Consider the following 19,652-nt stretch of genomic DNA (forward strand, 5'->3'; position numbering starts at 1 on the left):
GTCCTTCTCTGCCTGACTTATTTCACTTAGCACGACTCCCTCTAGGTCCATCCACGTTCCTATGAATGGACAGATTTCATTCTTTCTCATTGCCATGTAGTACTCCATTGTATATATAAACCACATCTTCTTGATGCATTCATCAGTTGATGGACATTTAGGCTCTTTCCATGATTTGGCTATTGTTGACAGTGCTGCTGTGAACATTGGGGTACATGTGCCCCTATGCATCAGCACTTCTGTATCCCTTGGGTAAATCCCTAGCAGTACTATTGCTGGGTCATAGGGGAGTTCTATTGATAGGTTTTTTTTTTTTTGAGGAACCTCCACACTATTTTCCAGAGCAGCTGTACCAGTTCACATTCCCACCAACAGTGTAGGAGGGTGCCCGTTTCTCCACATCCTTGCCAGCATCTATAGTCTCTTGATTTGTTCAATTTAGCCACTCTGACTGGTGTGAGGTGGTATCTCAGTGTGGTTTTGATTTGTATTTCCCTGATGATGAATGATGCTGAGCATCATTTCATGTGTCCGTTGGCCATCTGAATGTCCTCTTTGAAGAAGTGTCTATTCATGTCTTCTGGCCATTGCTTCACTGAATTATTCATTTTTTGGGTTTGGAGTTTGGAGAGTTCCTTATAGATTTTGGATACTAGCCCTTTATCTGATATGTCATTTGCAACTATCTTTTCTCATTCCATCAGTTGCTGATTAGTTTTCTTGATTGTTTCCTTTTCAGTGCAGAATCTTTTTATCTTGATGAGGTCCCAATAGTTTATTTTTGCTCTTGATTCCCTTGCCTTTGGGGATATGTCGAGTAGGAAATTGCTGTGGTTGAGGTCAAGGAGGCTGTTTCCTGCTTTCTCCTCTGTGGTTTTGATGGTTTCCTGTCTCACATTCAGGTCTTTCATCCATTTTGAGTTTATTTTTGTGTATGGTGTAAGAAAGTTATCTAGTTTCATTCTTCTGCATGTTGCTGTCCAGTTCTCCCTGCACCATCTGTTAAATAGGCTGTCTTTTTTCCATTGGATACTTTTTCCTGCTTTGTCAAAGATTAATTGGCCATACATTTGTGGGTCCAGTTTTGGGTTCTCTATTCTATTCCATTGGTGTATATGTCTGTTTTTGTGCCAATACCATACTGTCTTGGTGATGACAGCTTTGTAGTAGAGGTTAAAGTCTGGGATTGTGATGCCTTCCATTTTGGTTTTCTATTTCAGTATTACTTTGGCTATTCAGGGTTTTTTGTGGTTCCATACGAATTTTAGGAAAGTTTGTTCTAGCTTTCAGAAGATTCCTGGTGCAATTTGATTGGGATTGCACTGAATGTATAGATTGATTTGGGTAATAATGACATTTTAACAATGTTTATTCTTCTGATCCATGAGCATGGAATGCTTTTCCCTTTCTTTGTGTCATCTTCAATTTCTTTCATAAGTTTTCTATAGTTTTCATCATATAGGTCTCTTACATCTTTGGTTAGATTTATTCCTAGGTGTTTTATGGTTTTTCATGTAATTGTGAGTGGTATCAGTTTCTTGATTTCTCTTTCTGTTGCTTCATTATGGTGTATAAAAATGCAACTGATTTCTGTACATTGATTTTGTACTCTGCGGCTTTGCTGAATTCATGGATCAGTTCTAGTAGGCTTCTAGTGGAGTCAGTCAGGTTTTCCATGTAGAGTATCATGTCATCTGCAAAAAGTGAAAGTTTGACTTCATCTTTGCCAGTTCTGATGCCTTTTCTTTCCTCTTGTTGTCTGATTGCTGATGCTAGGACTTCCGACACTATGTTAAACAACAGTGGTAAGCGTTGTGTTCCTGATCTCAGGAGGAAAGCTGTCAGTTTTTCCCCATAGAGGATGATATTAGCTGTAGGCTTTCAATAAATGGCTTTTATGATGTTTAAGTAAATTTCTTCTATCCCGACTTTCTCAAGGTTTTTTATTAAGTAAGGATGCTGTATTTTGTCAAATGCTTTTTCTGCATCTATTGACAGGATCATATGATTTTTATCTTTTCTATTGTTAATGTGATGTATCACATTGATGGATTTGTGAATATTGAACCAGCCCTGTAACCCAGGAATGAATCCCACTTGATCATGATGGATAATTCTTTTTATATGCTGTTGAATTTGATTTGCTAGTATCTTGTTGAATATGTTTGCATCTGTATTTATCAAGGATATTGGCCTGTAGTTCTCTTTTTTTATTGGGTCTCTGTCTGGCTTGGGAATCAAAGTGATGCTGGCTCCGTGAAATGAGTTTGGAAGTTTCCCTTCTATTTCTGTTTTTTTGGAATAGCTTGAGAAGGATGGATAGTAACTCTGCTTTAAATGTCTGGTAGAACTCCCCTGGGAATCCATCTGGCCCTGGGCTGTTATTTGTTGGGAGGTTTTTAATAACTGATTCAATTTCTTCACTGGTTATGGGTCTATTTATATTTTCTATCTCTTCCCGATTGAATTTTGGTAGTGTGTGTGTGTTTAGGAATTTGTCCATTTCTTCTAGATTGTCCAGTTTGTTGGCATATAATTTTTCATAGTAATCTTTGGTGATTTCTTGTATTTCTGAGGGATTGGGTGTAATAGATCCATTTTCATTCATGATTTTGTCTATTTGGATGTTTTGTCTCTTTTCTTTCTGAGGAGCCTGGCTAGAGGTTTATCAATTTTATTTTTTCGAAAAACCAACTCTGGGTTTCATTGATCTGTTCAGCTGTTTGTTTGGATTCTATATTGTTTATTTCTGCTCTGATCTTTATTATTTCTCTTCTTCTTATGAGTTTGAAGTGTTCTTGCTGCCCCCCTTCTAGTTCCTTTAGGTGCTCTGTTAGATTTTGAATTTGCCCTTTTTCTAGTTTGTTGAAGTAGGCCTGGATTGCAATAAATTTTCCTCTTAGGACTGCCTTTGCTGCATCCCAGACAGTTTGGATTGTTGTATTTTTATTTTCATTTGTTTCCATATATTTTTAAATTTCTTCTCTAATTGCCTGATTGGCCTAATCATTCTTTAGTAGGGTGGTTTTTAACCTCCACATTTTTGTAGGTTTTCCAGACTTTTTCCTGTGATTGATTTCAAGTTTCATAGCACTGAGATCTGAAGGTGTGCATGGTATGATCTCTATTTGTTTATATTATGGAGGACTGCTTTATGCCCCAGTATGTGATCTATCTTGGAGAATGTGCCATGTGCACTCAAGAAGGTGAATTCCCTAGCCTCAGGATGTAGAGTTCTAAATATGTCTGTCAAATCCATCTGTTCCAATGTGTCGTTCAGGTCCATTATTTCTTTAGTGATTTTCTGTCTGGGTGATCTATCCATTGCTGTAAATGGAGTATTAAAATCCCCTACAATTAGCACATTCTTATCAAGAAGATTGTTTCTGTTTGTGTTTAGTTATTTTATGTATTTGGGTGCTCCCAAATTTGATGCATAGATGTTTATAATTGTTAGCTCTTCCTGATGGAGAGACCCGGTAATTATTATATAATGTCTTTCTTCATCTTTTGGTACTGCCTTACTTTAAAGTCCAGTTTGTCTGATATAAGTATGGCTATTCTGGCTTTCTTTTGACTTCCAGTTGCATGATAGATATTTCTCCATCTGATTACTTTCAATCTGAAGGTATTTTCAGGTCTCAAATGAGTCTCTTGTAGACAGCAAATAGATGGATTTTGGTTTTTTATTCATTCTGCTCTCCTGTGTCATTTGATTGGAGCATTCAGTTCCTTTACATTCAGTGTTATTATTGAAAAATGTGGGTTCAGATTCACTGTGTTCTCCTTAGAGTTCATGTTTGTAGTGGTGTCTCTGGTACCTTGTATTCTTTGCAACATTTCCCTCATAGAGTCCCTCTTAGGATTTCTTGTAGGGCTGGTTTGATGGTGATGAATTCTCTCAATTTTTATTTATTTGGGAAAACTGTTATCTCTCCTTCTATTTTGAATGACAGGCTCACTGGATAAAGAATTCTTGGCTGCATATTTTTTCTGTTCATCACATTGAAGATTTTCTGCCATTCCTTTCTGTCCTGTCTATGGCATTTTTTAAAGAAATATAACAAGCAGTCATAAATTTGTATGAAATTACAAAAACCAAAAACCAAAACAACAACAACAAAAAACCCTCAAGTAGCCAAAACAATCTTGAGAAAGTAGAATAAAGCTAGAGGCATCACGCTCCCTATTTCAAACTATATTACAAAGCTATAGTAATTAAAATAGTGTGATATTGGCATAAAAACAGACACAGAGATCAATGGAACAGAATTGTTTTCCACATGGATGGTCAATTTATGTCAGTAAAGCCAAGAATATACAATGAGGAAAAGACAGTCTCTTCAGTAAATGGTACTAGGAAAACTGGACAGCCACAGGCAACAGAATGAAACTTGACTGCTGACTTATACCATACACAAAAAGTAACTCAAAATGGATTAAAGACTTGAAGGTAAGACCTGAAACCATAAAACTCCTAGGAGAAAAAATAGGCTGACGACTCCTTGACATTGGTCTTGATGATTTTTTGAATCTGACATCAAGAGAAAAACAATGAAAACAAAAATAAATAAGTGTGACTATGTTATACTAAAAAGTTTCTGCACAGCAAAAGAAAAGGAAAAGCCAACCTACTGAATGGGGAAAATATTTGCAAATCATGTATTTGATAAAATACATAATTTGATAAAATATATAAAGAACTCTTATAACTCAATAGCAAAAAAACCCCAATCTGATTAAAAGCTGGGCAGAAGTTCTGAATATACATTTTCTAAAGAAGACAACCAGGTGGCCAATAGGTACATGAAAAGATGCTCAGCATCACTCATCATCAGGGAAGTGCAAATCAAAACCACAGTGAATATCACCTTACACCTGTTAGAATGGCTGCCAAAAAGCAAGAAATAGCAAGTGTTGGTAAGGATGTGGAGAAAAGGGAACACTTGTGCACTGTTGATGGGAATCTAGATTGGTGCAGCCATTATGGAAAACAGGATGGAGGTTCCCTCCAAAATTGAAAATAGAACTACCATACTACCCAGCAGTTCCACTTTTGGGTATTTATCTGAAGAAAACAAAAACACTAACTTGAAAAAAATATATGCACCCTATGTTCACTGCAGCACAATTTACAATAGCCAAGATATGGAGATAACCTAGTATCCACCCACAGATGAGTGGATAAAGAAACTGATACATGTATATGAAACATATACAGTGGAACATTATTCAACCATAAAAAACAATAAAATCTTGCTGCTTACAGCAACATGGGTAGATCTCAAGGGCACTATGCCAAATGAAATAAGTCTAACAGAAAAATACTATATAATCTCTCATATGTGGAATCTTAAGGAAATAAAAGAAACCAAGCTCATAGATACAAGAACAGATTGGTGGTTGCTAGTGGCTATTTAAAAAAATTGTAATTTTGTTTGTGTGAAAAGATATAGTATCTTTGTTATTCCTTAAGTAATAGCAATAATTCTACTTATCAGAAATGATTACAATTTTATAGACTTTCGGGCCTATGATACACAAATATTAACTTTTAAAGTTTATCACAATAAATGTTAAATAAAAGGTGTTTATTTTCTGCCTTTATAATTAAGAGGCCCTGTAATATAGAGAGAAGTTAATACATATATCAGATATTTAATAGGATGTCATCAACATGCAGAAATATTCAGCTACAAATCAAATCTTTTTTTGTTTGTTTGTTTATGTATTTATTTTGAGAGAGAGAGAGAATCCCAAGCTGACTCCACACTGTCAGCAGAGCCCAATCAGGGCTCTAACCCACGAATCAGAAGGTCACGACCTGAGCCAAAGTCATGTGCTTAACCAACTGAGCCACCCAGGCATCCCACAAATCAAATCTTTTTAAAGGTGATGATGATGAATCAGGTTGACTTGCAAAAAAACAGGATACAGTCTGATTTAAAATAGATCTGTATATAGTTTGAAGATATATACAGATTGAAGGTAAATCTATTTTAAGTCAGACTGTGTACTGCTGTGTATCTGTGTAAATCTATAGATAGTTGGTCTTCTTTGAACACACACATGTTGGGTATTGTTAATGCAAGTGGTATAATACATTGGCCCGGAAGAGTGAGTGCAGAGGACCATAAGATGGAATGATTCACAAGGACCAGCCCACTGGGGCAGTAGGTGAGTGAGTACCTGTGGGCTGGGAAGGGAGGGGTCAGGTTGTTACATGCCCCAGGCAGGAGTCTGGCCTATCCTGTTTGAGGGACAGTTAATGTTTGTGAGCATGGGAGGTAAGTAGAGGGTACAACGAACTTCGATTGAATGTTGGAAAGACCTTGTTGATGGTTGTCCAGAGAAGGTGAGACTGGAGGCAAGATGTGTTCTGAAGCTGAGGGTCCAGAGAGGTTGCTTACCAACTGAGGTGCATGACGAGGCTGCAGGTTATCGTGGGTGCTTTTTGACCCTCTCATTTGTGTGAACAGCAGGGGTGCTTGATAAATAAAAAATATGTTTTTAATGTTTATTTGTTTTTGAGAGAGAGTAGGGGAAGGGCAGAGAGAGAGGAAGACCCAGAATCTGAAGCAGGCTCCAGGTTCTGAGCTGTTAGCATAGAGCCCCACATGGGGCTTGAACCCATGAACTGCAAGATCAGGACCTGAGCTGAAGTTAGACGCTTACCTGACTGAGCTCCCCAGGCACCTCCCACTTTCTAATTATCATAGGAGGCTCCAAGAGGATAATATGTATAGGTTGGTAAGAGAATCTTTGGGTAATGTTTATTTTAACAATAGCTATATGTTATGTTTGTCTAATAGACCATATCATAATTGTCTGATTTTCAGTCATAGAGGAAAACCGCATAGCCCAAAAAGTAGAAGCAGGCTGCAGATTGCCATTTTATAAAAATGCCTACAATTTGCTTATTCTCCATTCCCTGCTACCTTGTATGACCTTGTTTTATAATCAAGTAGTTACCTATGGTTGAAAATGTATCCAAAACCCACTTGATTTTTATGCTTGCGGTGTAATTTTATTTTAAAGAAAAACAAAAGGTTTTGGAAATACCTAAAATTTCCTGCCACCAGACCATATGAGCCATACGTTTAATTCTAACTAAAGTGACTTCCTTTGGACTCATCTATATTGCCTGTGTTTATTAGTCAGAGCCACTTGGGGCCCTTAAGTAACCTGTATATATGTAGCATATAGTATTTTTCATCTAAAATAGTAATAATTTGATATTTCCTCACAGTATAATTCAAAACACCAGAAGTATATTTCAAGTGGCTGAATTAGCATTGACAGCTGTATTTCTGTGAGCTTTACAAACAAGGAAAAATGTTCATATAGCTTTACCTGAGGGCCTAGAACAACTTGTTAATCAGTTTGATGCAGTTTAATGCAAAGGTTTAGTGTTAAGGGGCATATTTTCCTCTTTCCTACTAATAAGCATTAAAACTTATGGAAATAAGAGTTATTCACCCAAGAGAAAGGCTTTCTTAAATATAAGAAGCAGATGTTAACAAAAATTTTGGAATGCATTGCATGTTTTTCTGTTTGCTAGTCATTTGTACCAAGTTAGCTTTCTTGGTATAAACAATAGAAACCAACTTTGACTCTGCAGAAAAGGAAATTATTGGGAGAATATTGGCTCTCAGGCAGAATTGATGGGTGGGCTAAACAGCCAGGCTCAGAAAGCAGGCAGGGACTGAGGGAGGTAAGGTTCCTAGACCGTCAGCCCAGTCTCTGCCCGCAGTGAGGGTGTAATTGTACACCCTATCATTGTAATTGGGCAGCCTATCATTGTGCACTGCCGTTGACACAGGGATGGATGGCGCAAGAGCTCTCTGCTGATTCTTTTGTTACTCAGTTTGGATTTAGGTTCCAGTTCAGAGCATCTAATTGACTGACCTAGACTAGGGAAGACCTCCCTCCCTCCAGCTTCTGTGGTGGGAAGCTGGCTCTGGCCCTCAACAATCTCAGGACTAACCTAGAAAGATACTTAGATGTTGTCATCCTCAAATGGCAAATGACCACAACCTATAGGGATACTAAATGATTTGGAATTATTTAATTGCTGTATGTAGTTGGAATTATTTATTTGTTATCTTGAAATTGGTAGGAGAGTGGTTGGTGTTTTAAGCATCTTTTCTGAGAACCAGCAAAAAAGAGAAAAAGTGAGCATATTTGCAAGACAAATAGGACTGATTGGATTTTTGTAGGTAGCAATGTAGTGGAGGGGAAGAATGTAGAGGCTGTGGATGAAGAAAAAGGAAGAAATCAAGAATGATGCTCAGTTTTCTGGTTGGGAGTCTTCAGCTAATGGAGGTGCCATTGATTGAGAAGGAGGACACAGCAAGAAAGATCACAAAGGGTGTAGGAGTGGAGAGAAGATGATTTCCATTGTGAACATGTTCTATTCATTGTTCCCAAAAGACATTATGTTCAAGAAATGAAACACATATACTGGGTAGATGAAGATTTGGGTGTAAAATCCTAAGGCTGGACTAAAAATAGGGAATTATGAATCATACACATGATACAGATAGAACTTGAAACCTAAGGATTGGGTGAGATTGCCCAAGGAAAACCGTAAAGCAGGAAAAGAGCAAGATTTAGAACATAATGCATCATGGCTCTTTACAAGATAGACGAAGGTAGAGGAGCCCATAGAGCAAGCTGAGAAAGTTGGATCCAAGTCGCAGAAGGAAATGCAAGATAGCATTCATCTTCTCTACCAAGGTTTCATAAATTACATGTTCTAGAACAGTGGTTTTTCAAACATTAGTGTATATCAAAATCACTTGGGTTGCTTGCTAAAACTTTGGTTTCCCAGACCTAGGCCCAGAGATTTCCACACAGCAAGTCCAGAGTAGTAGCCATTTCTACATTTCTTTTTTTTTTTTTAGTATAACACAATTTATTTTTTTTCATTTATGCATGTGAGAGGGTTTTCTTTTTTTTTTTTTTAATATTTTTACATTGTAGTACTTGTTTTGCTTGTTGGTGGTGTTTGCTTATTTAATACATTCCATCAGGGGCAGAAATTACATGCTGTTTTTTTTCCCCCTAGGAAGTGTGTCTTGGGTTTTTCCCTTATTATTTTCTTTACTATTTTTTTTTCATTTCTACATTTCTAATAGGCATCCAAGATCTAACATAGTTGGCGATTCTTGTAATATACTTTGAGAAACATCCTTCTAGGAGACAATGGGAAATGGTTGAAAAGGCAGGGCTTTGGAATCAGACTTATGTTAGCATCCTGGCTTTTACAATCTACTGTTTATGTGGTCATGAGCAAATTAGTTGCTTTAAGATTTGTTTTTCCATCAGTGCTGGGGATAATAAATAACTTCTTCCTCTCAAATAATTTTTGGTATAGATGAGATACATTATTAAATTCCTGGCCTACAGAAGGAGCTCAGGAAATGAGAGTTGCCTTTTGGACACTTCACAAACCCAGAACCCAACTGTTAACCTAAAAGTCAGTGAAAAAGTAGAAGGAAATAGCTATCATTACCCTCATGCATTTTGTTTTGTAAGAGATCAGAGCCACGTGCTTTTTACCTTGAACCTACTGAATTAGAATTGTGTGAAATTAAGTTACAAATTTAATATATTTTATTATCTAGTTTCTCCTGACAGACTTCAGTTCTGTAGACATTAAATTCAAACAGCATGATATGGGCCAGGTTAAAATGTGAAATAGAAGCTGAAGGAAATTTAATAGAGGGACAAATACCTGAAAAATCCTGAGGGCATTAATGTTACAAAGGCTAAATATTCAAATAATACTACTAAATCATCAAGAAAATGTTAAATTATGTTTAAAAGAATTGTTGGAGAAGTCAGGGAAGTATATCTTTCAGAAAGATTTCCATTATAATTAGTAACATTTTACAGATGTTTGGCACTTAAAGGAATAAGCTTCTGCTATTTGGGAAGTTCCCGTAAATGCAATATTTATTAGTCTTTTGCAGTTTTGGGTAAGTCAACTTATATGACTCAATTGGCATGTTACTATTTGTAAGTCTGTTTCAAGTTAAGAAGTGTTCTTGAAACTATCCTAGAAGGCATTGTGGAATTAACCTATATATATGGATTGCCATATAATGCTATGGTTTTCTCCTTCTTCTCTTTCTGGAAGAGATGCTAATGTAAAGAGAGAAGAGCAGAGTCTTCTCAAAGCCATGACCACACCCATTTCATGTCTTGAATTTTCTATCTCACATCGGCTAGTTAGAAATATGGCTACTTTATGGTCATGCATGAGCAAAAGCTATTGAGAAAGAATTATGAATTTCCCTCCATTCTCTTCAGCCTTTCTGGTCCTAGGCCTTTCCCCTTACTTGTATGCTTATGTGATCATTTATTCCCAAATATTTAACTATCAGCTGAATAGGTCTCAGTATTAGTTTATTTTTTATTAGTTTTACTTGATTAGAAAACACCACCTTTTGTGGACTTAGGTCTTTTCTTTGGCCAAGTGAGGTTTTCTTCTGTTATATCTTTGATTATTGGCTCTGTGTTATTTGTTACTCTTCTGGAACATGAATTTTTCCTTATGTTTTATTTTTGTTTGTATTCCATGTTTATCATCTTCCTCTTTTATTTCTCTTCTTCCTTATTCTTTTTTTCCTACCAACTGGGGTAGAAAGTTTTAGGTATATCTCATCTCTTTTTTCAACAATGTTCAAATTTTTCAACTTTTTATCACTTCAATAAATCATTTGTTTTGCTGCTGCATTTTTCATTTCCTTATGCAGTATTTTCCCCTTATTTTACCAGCTCTATTCTAGTTTGTGTCTCAGCCATCTCTCTTTTTACTTTATATTCCATTCTTTCATCTTTCTCAGATTTTTTTTTTTTACTTTATAAAAGATGCAGAACAATTTAAAGTTTAAAGTTTATATCTATTTCTCCTTGTGTGCTCTTGTTTTCTACATCTTGAAAGCTTTGTTATGTTTTTGTATCACATAGTATTTTTTGGCCCGTGTGTTAATTTGTTTGCTTTTCCTCTTTTACTTCTGTCTGGATGTCACATGTCCTTGTTTCTATAATCTGGGGTGCTTACCTCTTCATTGGATTCGTGACCTTTCTCTGGCTTATTTCATCAGAGAGAAGTTGCTTATGTCCTTCTCTTAGATTCTAACAGAAGACCTGATACATAGCCCCAGAGCTTTTTTCTAGGGGTTTTGTCTAAAGTGGATCTGCTTGCTAAGGAGAGGTCACCTAATTTGGCTGCCTGGTTGTCTTATTTCTAGATAATCTAGCACAAGAAAGTTTCCTGCTCTCTGCAGCTCTTCCTAACTCAGTTTTTGTAGTGTTGATTTTATATCTCTAAAACCACTCCTTACGCATTTCCATCCCCACTCCTGTTACACTGCCAAGAATTTCAGACCCAGATTACAGATAGAAAGCATGAGCTTTAGATGGGATGGACCAAGTGATGAGAGCATTGAAGCCCTTGTGCAGCATGGAAGCCACGTTCCTTCATCTGGTCTTGGAAGTTCCTTCTTTTCTTGGAAAGTTTAAAGACCTCTCTCACAATTGCTCTGTGTAGCTTTAATATTTGGCCTCTGACTACTTCCATTTTTTGTAATGAAAATGAAATCTTTTGGCAATCTACTGGATCACCAAGTAATAAATATTCCTGGAGCACTTAAATTTGTATTGTGTGTGTGGGGGGCGGGTTATGTGTTGCACTGGGAAGGTGAGAAAGGTCTAGTAAAGTGTTAACTAGATTTTGTCTCACCATACTTATAATGCCCCCTCACTTGTTTTAAGAGCTGAGTATAAATTTGTTCAAGGAATAAATGAGTGACTTAGTGATCTTTAAGGATTTAAGGTTAAGCAACAATGCTTAACCATTTATTATTTTAATGATTTTTTCCCCAATACTATTTTTCTAGTTAGATGTTTTGCAAAATATGTCTTGGAAGTACCAGTTCCATAAAATGTTCTATGAAAAAAGGGTTCCATGGACAAATAATTTTGGGAAAGGCTGTGTACTGAATCTCTCTCACGGAAATGCAACCAATATGTAAACATATTAAGGGCCTCAAGAAAGCCTGGATTAACAAAACCTGGTTAACTCTTTCAGTTCGGCATTTCCCAGACTGATTTTGTCCTAGAAACCTATTAAAATGAGAAATGCTGCTCTATTTTTGTTTCTTTCTGAACATCACAGAGTATATTGTAGACTTTTTCCATGAGGCAAACCTCTAATTTTTAGATCATGGAAAGAGGTGTAAATTATGACTTAATATGATTAGAATGTCTAGATTTAAGTCAGGAATTTCTAACTCAGATTTTTTTTTCTCATTTGATGTTTTTGTGTAGGACATAATCTTCATAACTTTTTAAAATGTATGTTACTTCAGGCATTAAATTAGTATATTTAAGAAAAGGAGACAAATGTTTTATTGGTGCACAGAGCTGAGAGAGCCCTCCACCCCATTATATGGAAACATTTCTGTATTTTCCCTGAGCTCAGTAAAAGAGACAGTTGCCCTTACTCATGATTTTAATATTGTTTGTTAATCTAGGAAGTAAACATATAGTTCACAGCCTTTCTGTCCAAATGGTATGGTATAACTGGATGAGTAGGAGAGCAGACTAAATTTATTTCAGTTTCATCGTATTAAATCTTTTCTTTTATTCCTACTTTATTTGTCTTTAATATCTGACTAAAGCTCAAGTTTTCTTTTGCATCTTCATCATGTGGGATTCAGATGTGCTTTCCTAGTTTACGCATTCACTGACTGGCTAAGAAGCCTCCTTTTCTTTGGTTTTGTTTCAGCAAATACTGCTTCCATGCTTGCTTTACCTCCCTCTCCATCCCAATGCTTTGTTTTCCACTCGTAGCTTTTCACAATTAGTAGTTTTGTTTTGCCTCTTACTTTATGTTTTTAAATCAATTCTTTTTATGTTTACTTTTTTTTTATTTTATAAAGAGAGAGAGTGTGAGCAGGGGAGGAAGTGAGGAAGTGAGAGCGACAGAGACAGAGAGAAAGAGACAGAGAGAGACCGAGAATTCCAAGTAGGCTCCATGCTAAGCATGGCGAAGCATGGCTTGATACCATGACCTGGGATCATGACCTGAACTGAAATCAAGAGTCGGATCCTCAACTGACTGAGCCATCCAGGAACCTCTTGCTTTGCTTTTTAAATTTACAGTTTGTACAACTTCAGTTTGTACCAATTTAGGAGACATTTTTTAAAAGAAAAGCTGTGATTTAGAGCTTTTTAGAAGTGGGGTGTCGGAAACTGGTAATGAGAAGGGACGGTGGTAAAAAAGCCCAGTGAGTTTTTGACTCCAGATTTTCCCACTGGCTCATACATCTGAGAGAGCCATGGATTTGTAGAGGGTTCTTCAAGCAAGTTCTGAGTTCCAGTTCTTAGATTTTCCCTACACGTAGGTTTCCTATTTCCATGCTTCCTTCTGAATAAGACCTTTGGCAGACATCTTCCTCTCACTCCCTGAGAGCTCCTTTTTAAACCCAACCATCCCCAATACTTCTGTAATTTTAGAATTAAAAGTGGCACCTGGGAGCATTATTTCAACATTAAATACTATGAAAATAGTGTGACCAAAAATTACCCTTTCCAAGAATTGATAAAGAAAATCTAAATAAAAGACAAATCAACTGGGCATTTATATTCACTGCAGTAAAGGAAAGTCTAACTTTTGTTTTATCTTCAACAGACAAGCAGCAGAAAGGTGAATTTGCAATAGACGGCTACAATGTCAGAATGAATAACACTCTCAGGAAAGATGCAAAGAAGGATTGCTGTTTTGAAATCTCTGCTCCTGATAAACGGATCTATCAGGTTGGAGTTTTTGAGTTGTTTTAAAATTAAGTTGATAAAATGTTCTCATTTCATTTATAAAGACAGTAACATTTTGTTAAAACAACCTTCCCTGACATGTTAATAATAATAAAAAAAATACTGATCTTTATACAGTGAACATTCCTATAAGAGGAAATACATTTTTTAAAAAAAATTCAGATTAGTTCAAGTGATACCTTCTTGAAAGTGAGCAAGTGAATATGTAATTTATCAGCTACTTCACATGTTGCGTTTTATATCTATTTTAGTAGAACTGTGTGATTACTTAAAAGAATTACATAGCAGAAAGAGTAAAATTATCAAAAGAAAAATATCAGAGCGCTAACGCATATTGTATTGCTTAGGGTTGTGGGAGAAAGTGAAGTTAAAGGATTCAGGAGCTATCAGTTAGCATCAATATGGAATGTACGTTTAATAAGTTTTAAATATCTGAGATTGCAGTTGAAAGCCAGTTAATTAAGTTGTCAGGTAGTGTGTTGGAATCTGACAAGAACATTTTTAAGAAAACTGTACCCGGCAGTCTAAAGAAATTCATGGGTGTCTTCTAATTGTCAAGGGCAAATTTTGTTCATCAGTTCTGCCTTTGACATTGATGAAGAGAAGCAGCTTTTTTTCCTGCACAGCTGCCAGCTGCTGATCTGAGTTTCAAATCCATCATCCTCTGCTTCAATTACGTAAATTTGTCAAAATTAACTGTACATTATAAGAAGCATCCTTGCAAGAAAAGTAGTACAGGACATGAAAAGAATTCCTAATGGTCTTAAGGAAGTGATAAGAATGTGACATCCCTTTTGTATTTCCACGGTAGCGATTCTTCTTACTCTTGTGTATTTGTTATTAGTTCACAGCAGCATCTCCCAAAGACGCCGAGGAATGGGTACAGCAGCTGAAATTTGTCCTACAAGGTAAGAGTGATCAATTGAATGAGTCCTTGCAGTCTTTAAATACTGAGAAACTGAAGGAATTTGGATTTTCCGCTATAAAAGACCATTGACGCCTTTCAGGATGACCAAGGGAACGTGACTGTTCCCGTCAGAGCTGTAAAAGTGTCTTTTCTCTGAGCCCCAATTGGCAACTTCGCAATTCACACATTTGTGTAATAACCAGTTTTCTTAAACAGTGTTCTAAGTTAAGGTTATAGCATGTGCTAATATTGTGACCCTGCAGGGCTGCATCAGTTTAGAAAACAAGGTTTGGAAAACCCCTTTTGCATTCGTAAAAAATTTGTCGGATGAACCGTATTTTTCAGACATGGGATCTGATGTTATTCCTGAAGACGATGACGAAAGAGGGGAGTTATATGATGACGTGGACCATCCTCTGCCAACCAGCAGTCCACCTGCAAGCGGCCAACCAATCGATGATGAAATTTATGAAGAACTTCCAGGTATTTATTATCCGGTGACTCATATAAGGATTTTAGGGCTTTTTTTTTCTTTTCCCTAACATCATATATCATCAAGTTGACAACTGGAGTGGAACTGGTGAGCTATTAAAAACAAGGACAAAGAAAATCCTCAAAACTCGATTTTAGGAGGCGTTCTGCTTGAGCTATTTCAAGTGCGTGGGTGCACTCTCACGGAAAGTGGGTGGAATGTTAAAATGAAGCAGCAACAGTCCTAATCTCGTGGGGCTTTTGGCTCATTAGCATTGTTTATGCTACATAATTTTTTAATTAAAAAATTGACTTGCCTTACAGTTTTTTCCACCAACGCACACATCATTTTTTATTTATGTATCTTGGAACTTCCATTAACCAGAAGTTCTGTGCACATCCATATGTCAACAACTTCTGCCTCATATAGTCCTCTTTGCTGTGGCGTGTTGCGTTGTCTTGGAGGAATATTGTTGAACTATCAACAAAGGCCTTTGAGGCTTGAAATTTTCTTGCTTGCTATTTCATCATCAATATGGATAGGTTTTCTTATTCTGCATTTTCAGGCACTGTTTCGTGTTTATATGCCTCAGTCTCTCTTCCATAACATAAAATTCATTATCTGTGAGCTGTTTGTCTTGTAGTTTTGAGGGTCAAGCAGAAAACAGAAAATAGGCATCTGGAACTTGGGGTGCCTGCAGTAGGACCACATTCAGGGAATCACCGTATCACTAATACTGTAGATTGAAATGAGCTTTTGTCTGGCTATTAAAAAATTAAGAGGGAAGAAAAAGGGATTATGAACAATGTAAGTGAGGTTTAACCAACACCTCAGGCAGAGAAGTTGTTCTTCTCTGAATAGAATGATTTGACAACATAGTATAAACCTTTGAAATTGATTTCAAAAATGCTTAAAATGTTCCAAATTAACATGCAAATATCATTTTCAGTGAAGTCAAGTGGAGCATAGTAATAACTAGCACGTGGACCATAGAGTCAAAGTTTACATTCTGGCTATACCATTTCCTAGCTCAGCGACCTTACCCATTGTCTTCTCCTTCATCTCTAATTCTTCACCTTCATCTATAAAATTCCTTTTTCCTTCGTCAATAAAGTGGGGCTGATATCACGGGGAGGGGAGTGAAGGGATGTGTCTGAAGCTCTCAGCGCTATGCTTGAATCATGACAAGCTCACGATAAATTGTAACATCGTCGCCATTGTTTTCGTTTTTGTACCCAGTACACTCTTACAGGTGCTTGTAAGAGATGTAAGAATGGTTTTCTGATCAAGTAAGAATTAATGATTGTAATGGTGTTATAAATTCAAGTACTACAAAAACGACTCAAATATGCATCTACATATTGTTTTTACTACCCGTGGAAGATGATTAGTCTAAAAGCATAATTTTGTGCAGAACAGTCATCTGGACATTTTTATGATTTTAATGGAACTATATGTTTATAGCCTTTCCTTTCTGATTTCTCCTAGGGAAATGGCATCGGCCCATAGCATTAGTTATCAAGTCGGGAAGAATATTTTCTGGCTGCTTGTTTTTAGTCACACCATATCATTAATACAGTTATTTGAGTTTAAAAAATGTTGGAAAGAGCTTGTGAGCATGTATGCTGATGTAAAATGGAAGAGCGTTTGCCCTTGAACATGGTATTACTGTCGAACAGGCTGTATTCCTTTAAAGCCCTGCAATGAATGGGTTGCATTACAGTGGTTGAATTGTCTGTTAATTAAGTTCTGCGTTTCTTCAACTTGACCATCCTCTCTCCACCGTCCCTTCCCCGCTCCCCCTAAGAAGCCCTGGTCAGGAATAAAGATCACGACTATCCATAGTCATCTTCATAGCAAAGGTCCGCCGAAGATCTCCTTTAAGTCCTTGAAATCTTAAGAGTATGAAACATCTTGTACTTTCTCTCACTGCCGATATTCTACTTCATCTGTTCTTTTTCTGGCCTCAGGCCACATAATTGTTGGAAATACCTGTTACTCTGACTTCTTGCTGTGGTGCTGGAAGAAATCTAAGCTGCTCTAGGATTCCCGGCCCCTGCCTGGGGTCCCAGGTGCTGTACAGAGTGATTGAGCTCAGTCGAGCCTGGAACAGGTGCCCCTGGGAAGGACGCTGGTGGAGGCGGCTGTGGATTGTCTACTTCTTGCTTCCCCAGTGCACCCGAGAGCTGCTTCAGCATCTGCACGGCGCAGGCCTGTCGGGTCGGAGCCAGCCACTCCAGGGGGGATGTTTCTTAATGAAAATCCTCAAGTTGTCTCTCCGAGTGTGAGGGTTTTTTTGTTTTTGTTTTTTTACTATCTAAAACTAGAAAGTCACTTTTCTTTCTTAAAAAAAAAAAAAAAAGGATCTCTCATTCAGGATAAACACTGAGGCAGGTGCTTTCCCACTCTGTGAAATATGGATATAATTTGGAGAGGAGGGTGAGAACGGTAGAGGAGCAGTGAACACATTCACAACCTGTTGGTATTTTTCCAGTTCTGTACAAAGAACGACGTATCTCTGAAGTCTGGCTGATTAAATTCCAAGAATTAATTCCTATTGCCCTTTCAACACGGTTTTCTGTCCATTACATATAGTTGAAAACTAATCCCCTTTGTTGAAAGAGGAAGCGTACAAATGGGAAGAAAAATCCAAGTTTTGTATGTGTTGCTTTAAATCACGAGATTCTTTTTCTAAGAAAATAGAGCTCTCACTCAGAAAAAAAATTTTTTTAATGTAAATAAACCTCCAGAGCGTTTAAGTCTTAATGATAAGAAGAAAACATTGTTTAAAAACATCATATTGCGAAATACCCCTTGAAAACCATTTGATTCTGTGGGAGTGTAAATGACTTCCTTGTAATTGTTTTTTAGTGAGAATCTTCTAACTTTATTACATGAGCTCCTCTTTCATTTTGTGTTCATTAATTTTTAAGTAACTTCACAAAAGAATAAGTACATTTGTAAGATTTCTTTCTGTTTAGGGGACTTAGGCATATGTGCCGAAGAGTTGAAAGAGTGCCATTTCCGGGGAGAAGTCAGGCCATCTGGCTTTCCTTCTAATACACTAATGGCTTTGACATCTTTTATGGCTTAGTACGCCTTCCAGGCCAGTCAGGTTTGCTTACATTGGGGTATTACTGTAGTATATTTGTGTTTGCACAGCTAATATATTGATCAAAGTGTGTTAGACTGTTTCATAACACATGGTAAAGAGTTCATTTGGCTTAGCCCAGATTTCAGAAGTCCGTGCTTGTTGCTTTTGTTAGAAATACAGAAAAATCATTTTTATTTGATTTTGAATCTTGAGAGAGGAAGACAATGCTCGCGAAATCGCTGCAGAGATTGGCCCAGCTTACACTTCTCTTCCACCTCACTTGAGTCCCCCCCTCCTCAATGTCAGGAAATTGTGTAGCGACAACAAGTAAGACTTTCTAAAGATATAGACTGAGTAGAATCAGTCCAGTTAACAGGAACAGAAACCGCCTGTTAGCTTCTTAAATCTATAGCTCTACAGCTGCAGGGGAATTGCACTTGAAATTCTTCTTGGAAGTAGACTAGAAGAGAGAGGAAGACAAATTTCTAATTCCATTAACCTATTTTTTAAGTATTAATTCTTTTTTTTTTTGTAATGACAGATTGAACTCTTCTGAGCCAGAAACAAAGGATTTTTTTTTTATCCTTTGTCATTCAGATACATTTAAACTGTCGCCATTCCAGTGTCTGTATGTAAAATGGAATATAAAGTAAAATGCAGCTATACATTTTTTTTCAAACTATTATGGATACATAAAAAAGAACAGAGTTTGGGTATTTAAATTTGGAAAAGTCTCTGGCAAGGAGACACGAGTGCTAAGTTAATCAGAAAGTGGTTCCAAGGTGCCTTCTTAGCGCAGCGGGCAGCGTGTCAGTCTCATAATCAGAAAGTGGTTCCAATTCCTGCCCAACATACGTTTTAGCTTTGCTTTCTTGCCAAATCGTTATCACTCATCTTACGAAGTTAATATCAAGATTATAGGGGAGCCTGGAGTCTCTGGTATTAACATCACTGTAAGTGATGGTAGGTCTTGGTTTCACCCAAGAATTTTTCTCATTCCTCCTTTGGAATGCAGTGGGAGGATGCCAGTCGGCTCTCACAGAACCACGTATTTTCAGCATTTGAATATGGTTAGGCCGTTTTTCTCAAACCATGGTACCGAATTGTAAAGTTATTAAGTGCGGTACATTAGCAGCGCTGGCCTAATACCTAATATGTGGTATGATAAATACTTTTTCTCAAGTAGATAACCAGATTACAGTCCATTCTGGGGATGGCTTCAGCTCTGGGCTCTGCAAAGACAATTATTTGAAGCTACAGAAGATAGGGAAAACATCTGTAAATTAGGGTCACTGCACACTTTAAAAAATTTTTTTTAAATGTTTTTATTT

The 19,652-nt window shown here is 37.0% G+C and overlaps 1 protein-coding gene across 2 annotated transcripts in view; it reads left to right on the forward strand.

Moving 5' to 3' along the window:
• The window catches only part of SKAP2 (src kinase associated phosphoprotein 2), a 185,000-nt gene that overhangs the window by 113,382 nt on the left and 51,966 nt on the right, over window positions 1-19,652 (forward strand). For both annotated transcript variants that reach the window (XM_029925987.1, XM_029925997.1), the window contains 3 exons: window positions 13,706-13,830; window positions 14,693-14,756; window positions 15,101-15,238. In XM_029925987.1, the coding sequence (XP_029781847.1) occupies window positions 13,706-13,830; window positions 14,693-14,756; window positions 15,101-15,238 (327 nt within the window). The remainder of the gene's footprint in view (window positions 1-13,705; window positions 13,831-14,692; window positions 14,757-15,100; window positions 15,239-19,652) is intronic.

The sequence above is a fragment of the Suricata suricatta genome, chromosome 2 (assembly GCF_006229205.1).
Source record: "Suricata suricatta isolate VVHF042 chromosome 2, meerkat_22Aug2017_6uvM2_HiC, whole genome shotgun sequence".
In the NCBI taxonomy this organism is placed as follows: Eukaryota; Metazoa; Chordata; class Mammalia; order Carnivora; family Herpestidae; genus Suricata; species Suricata suricatta.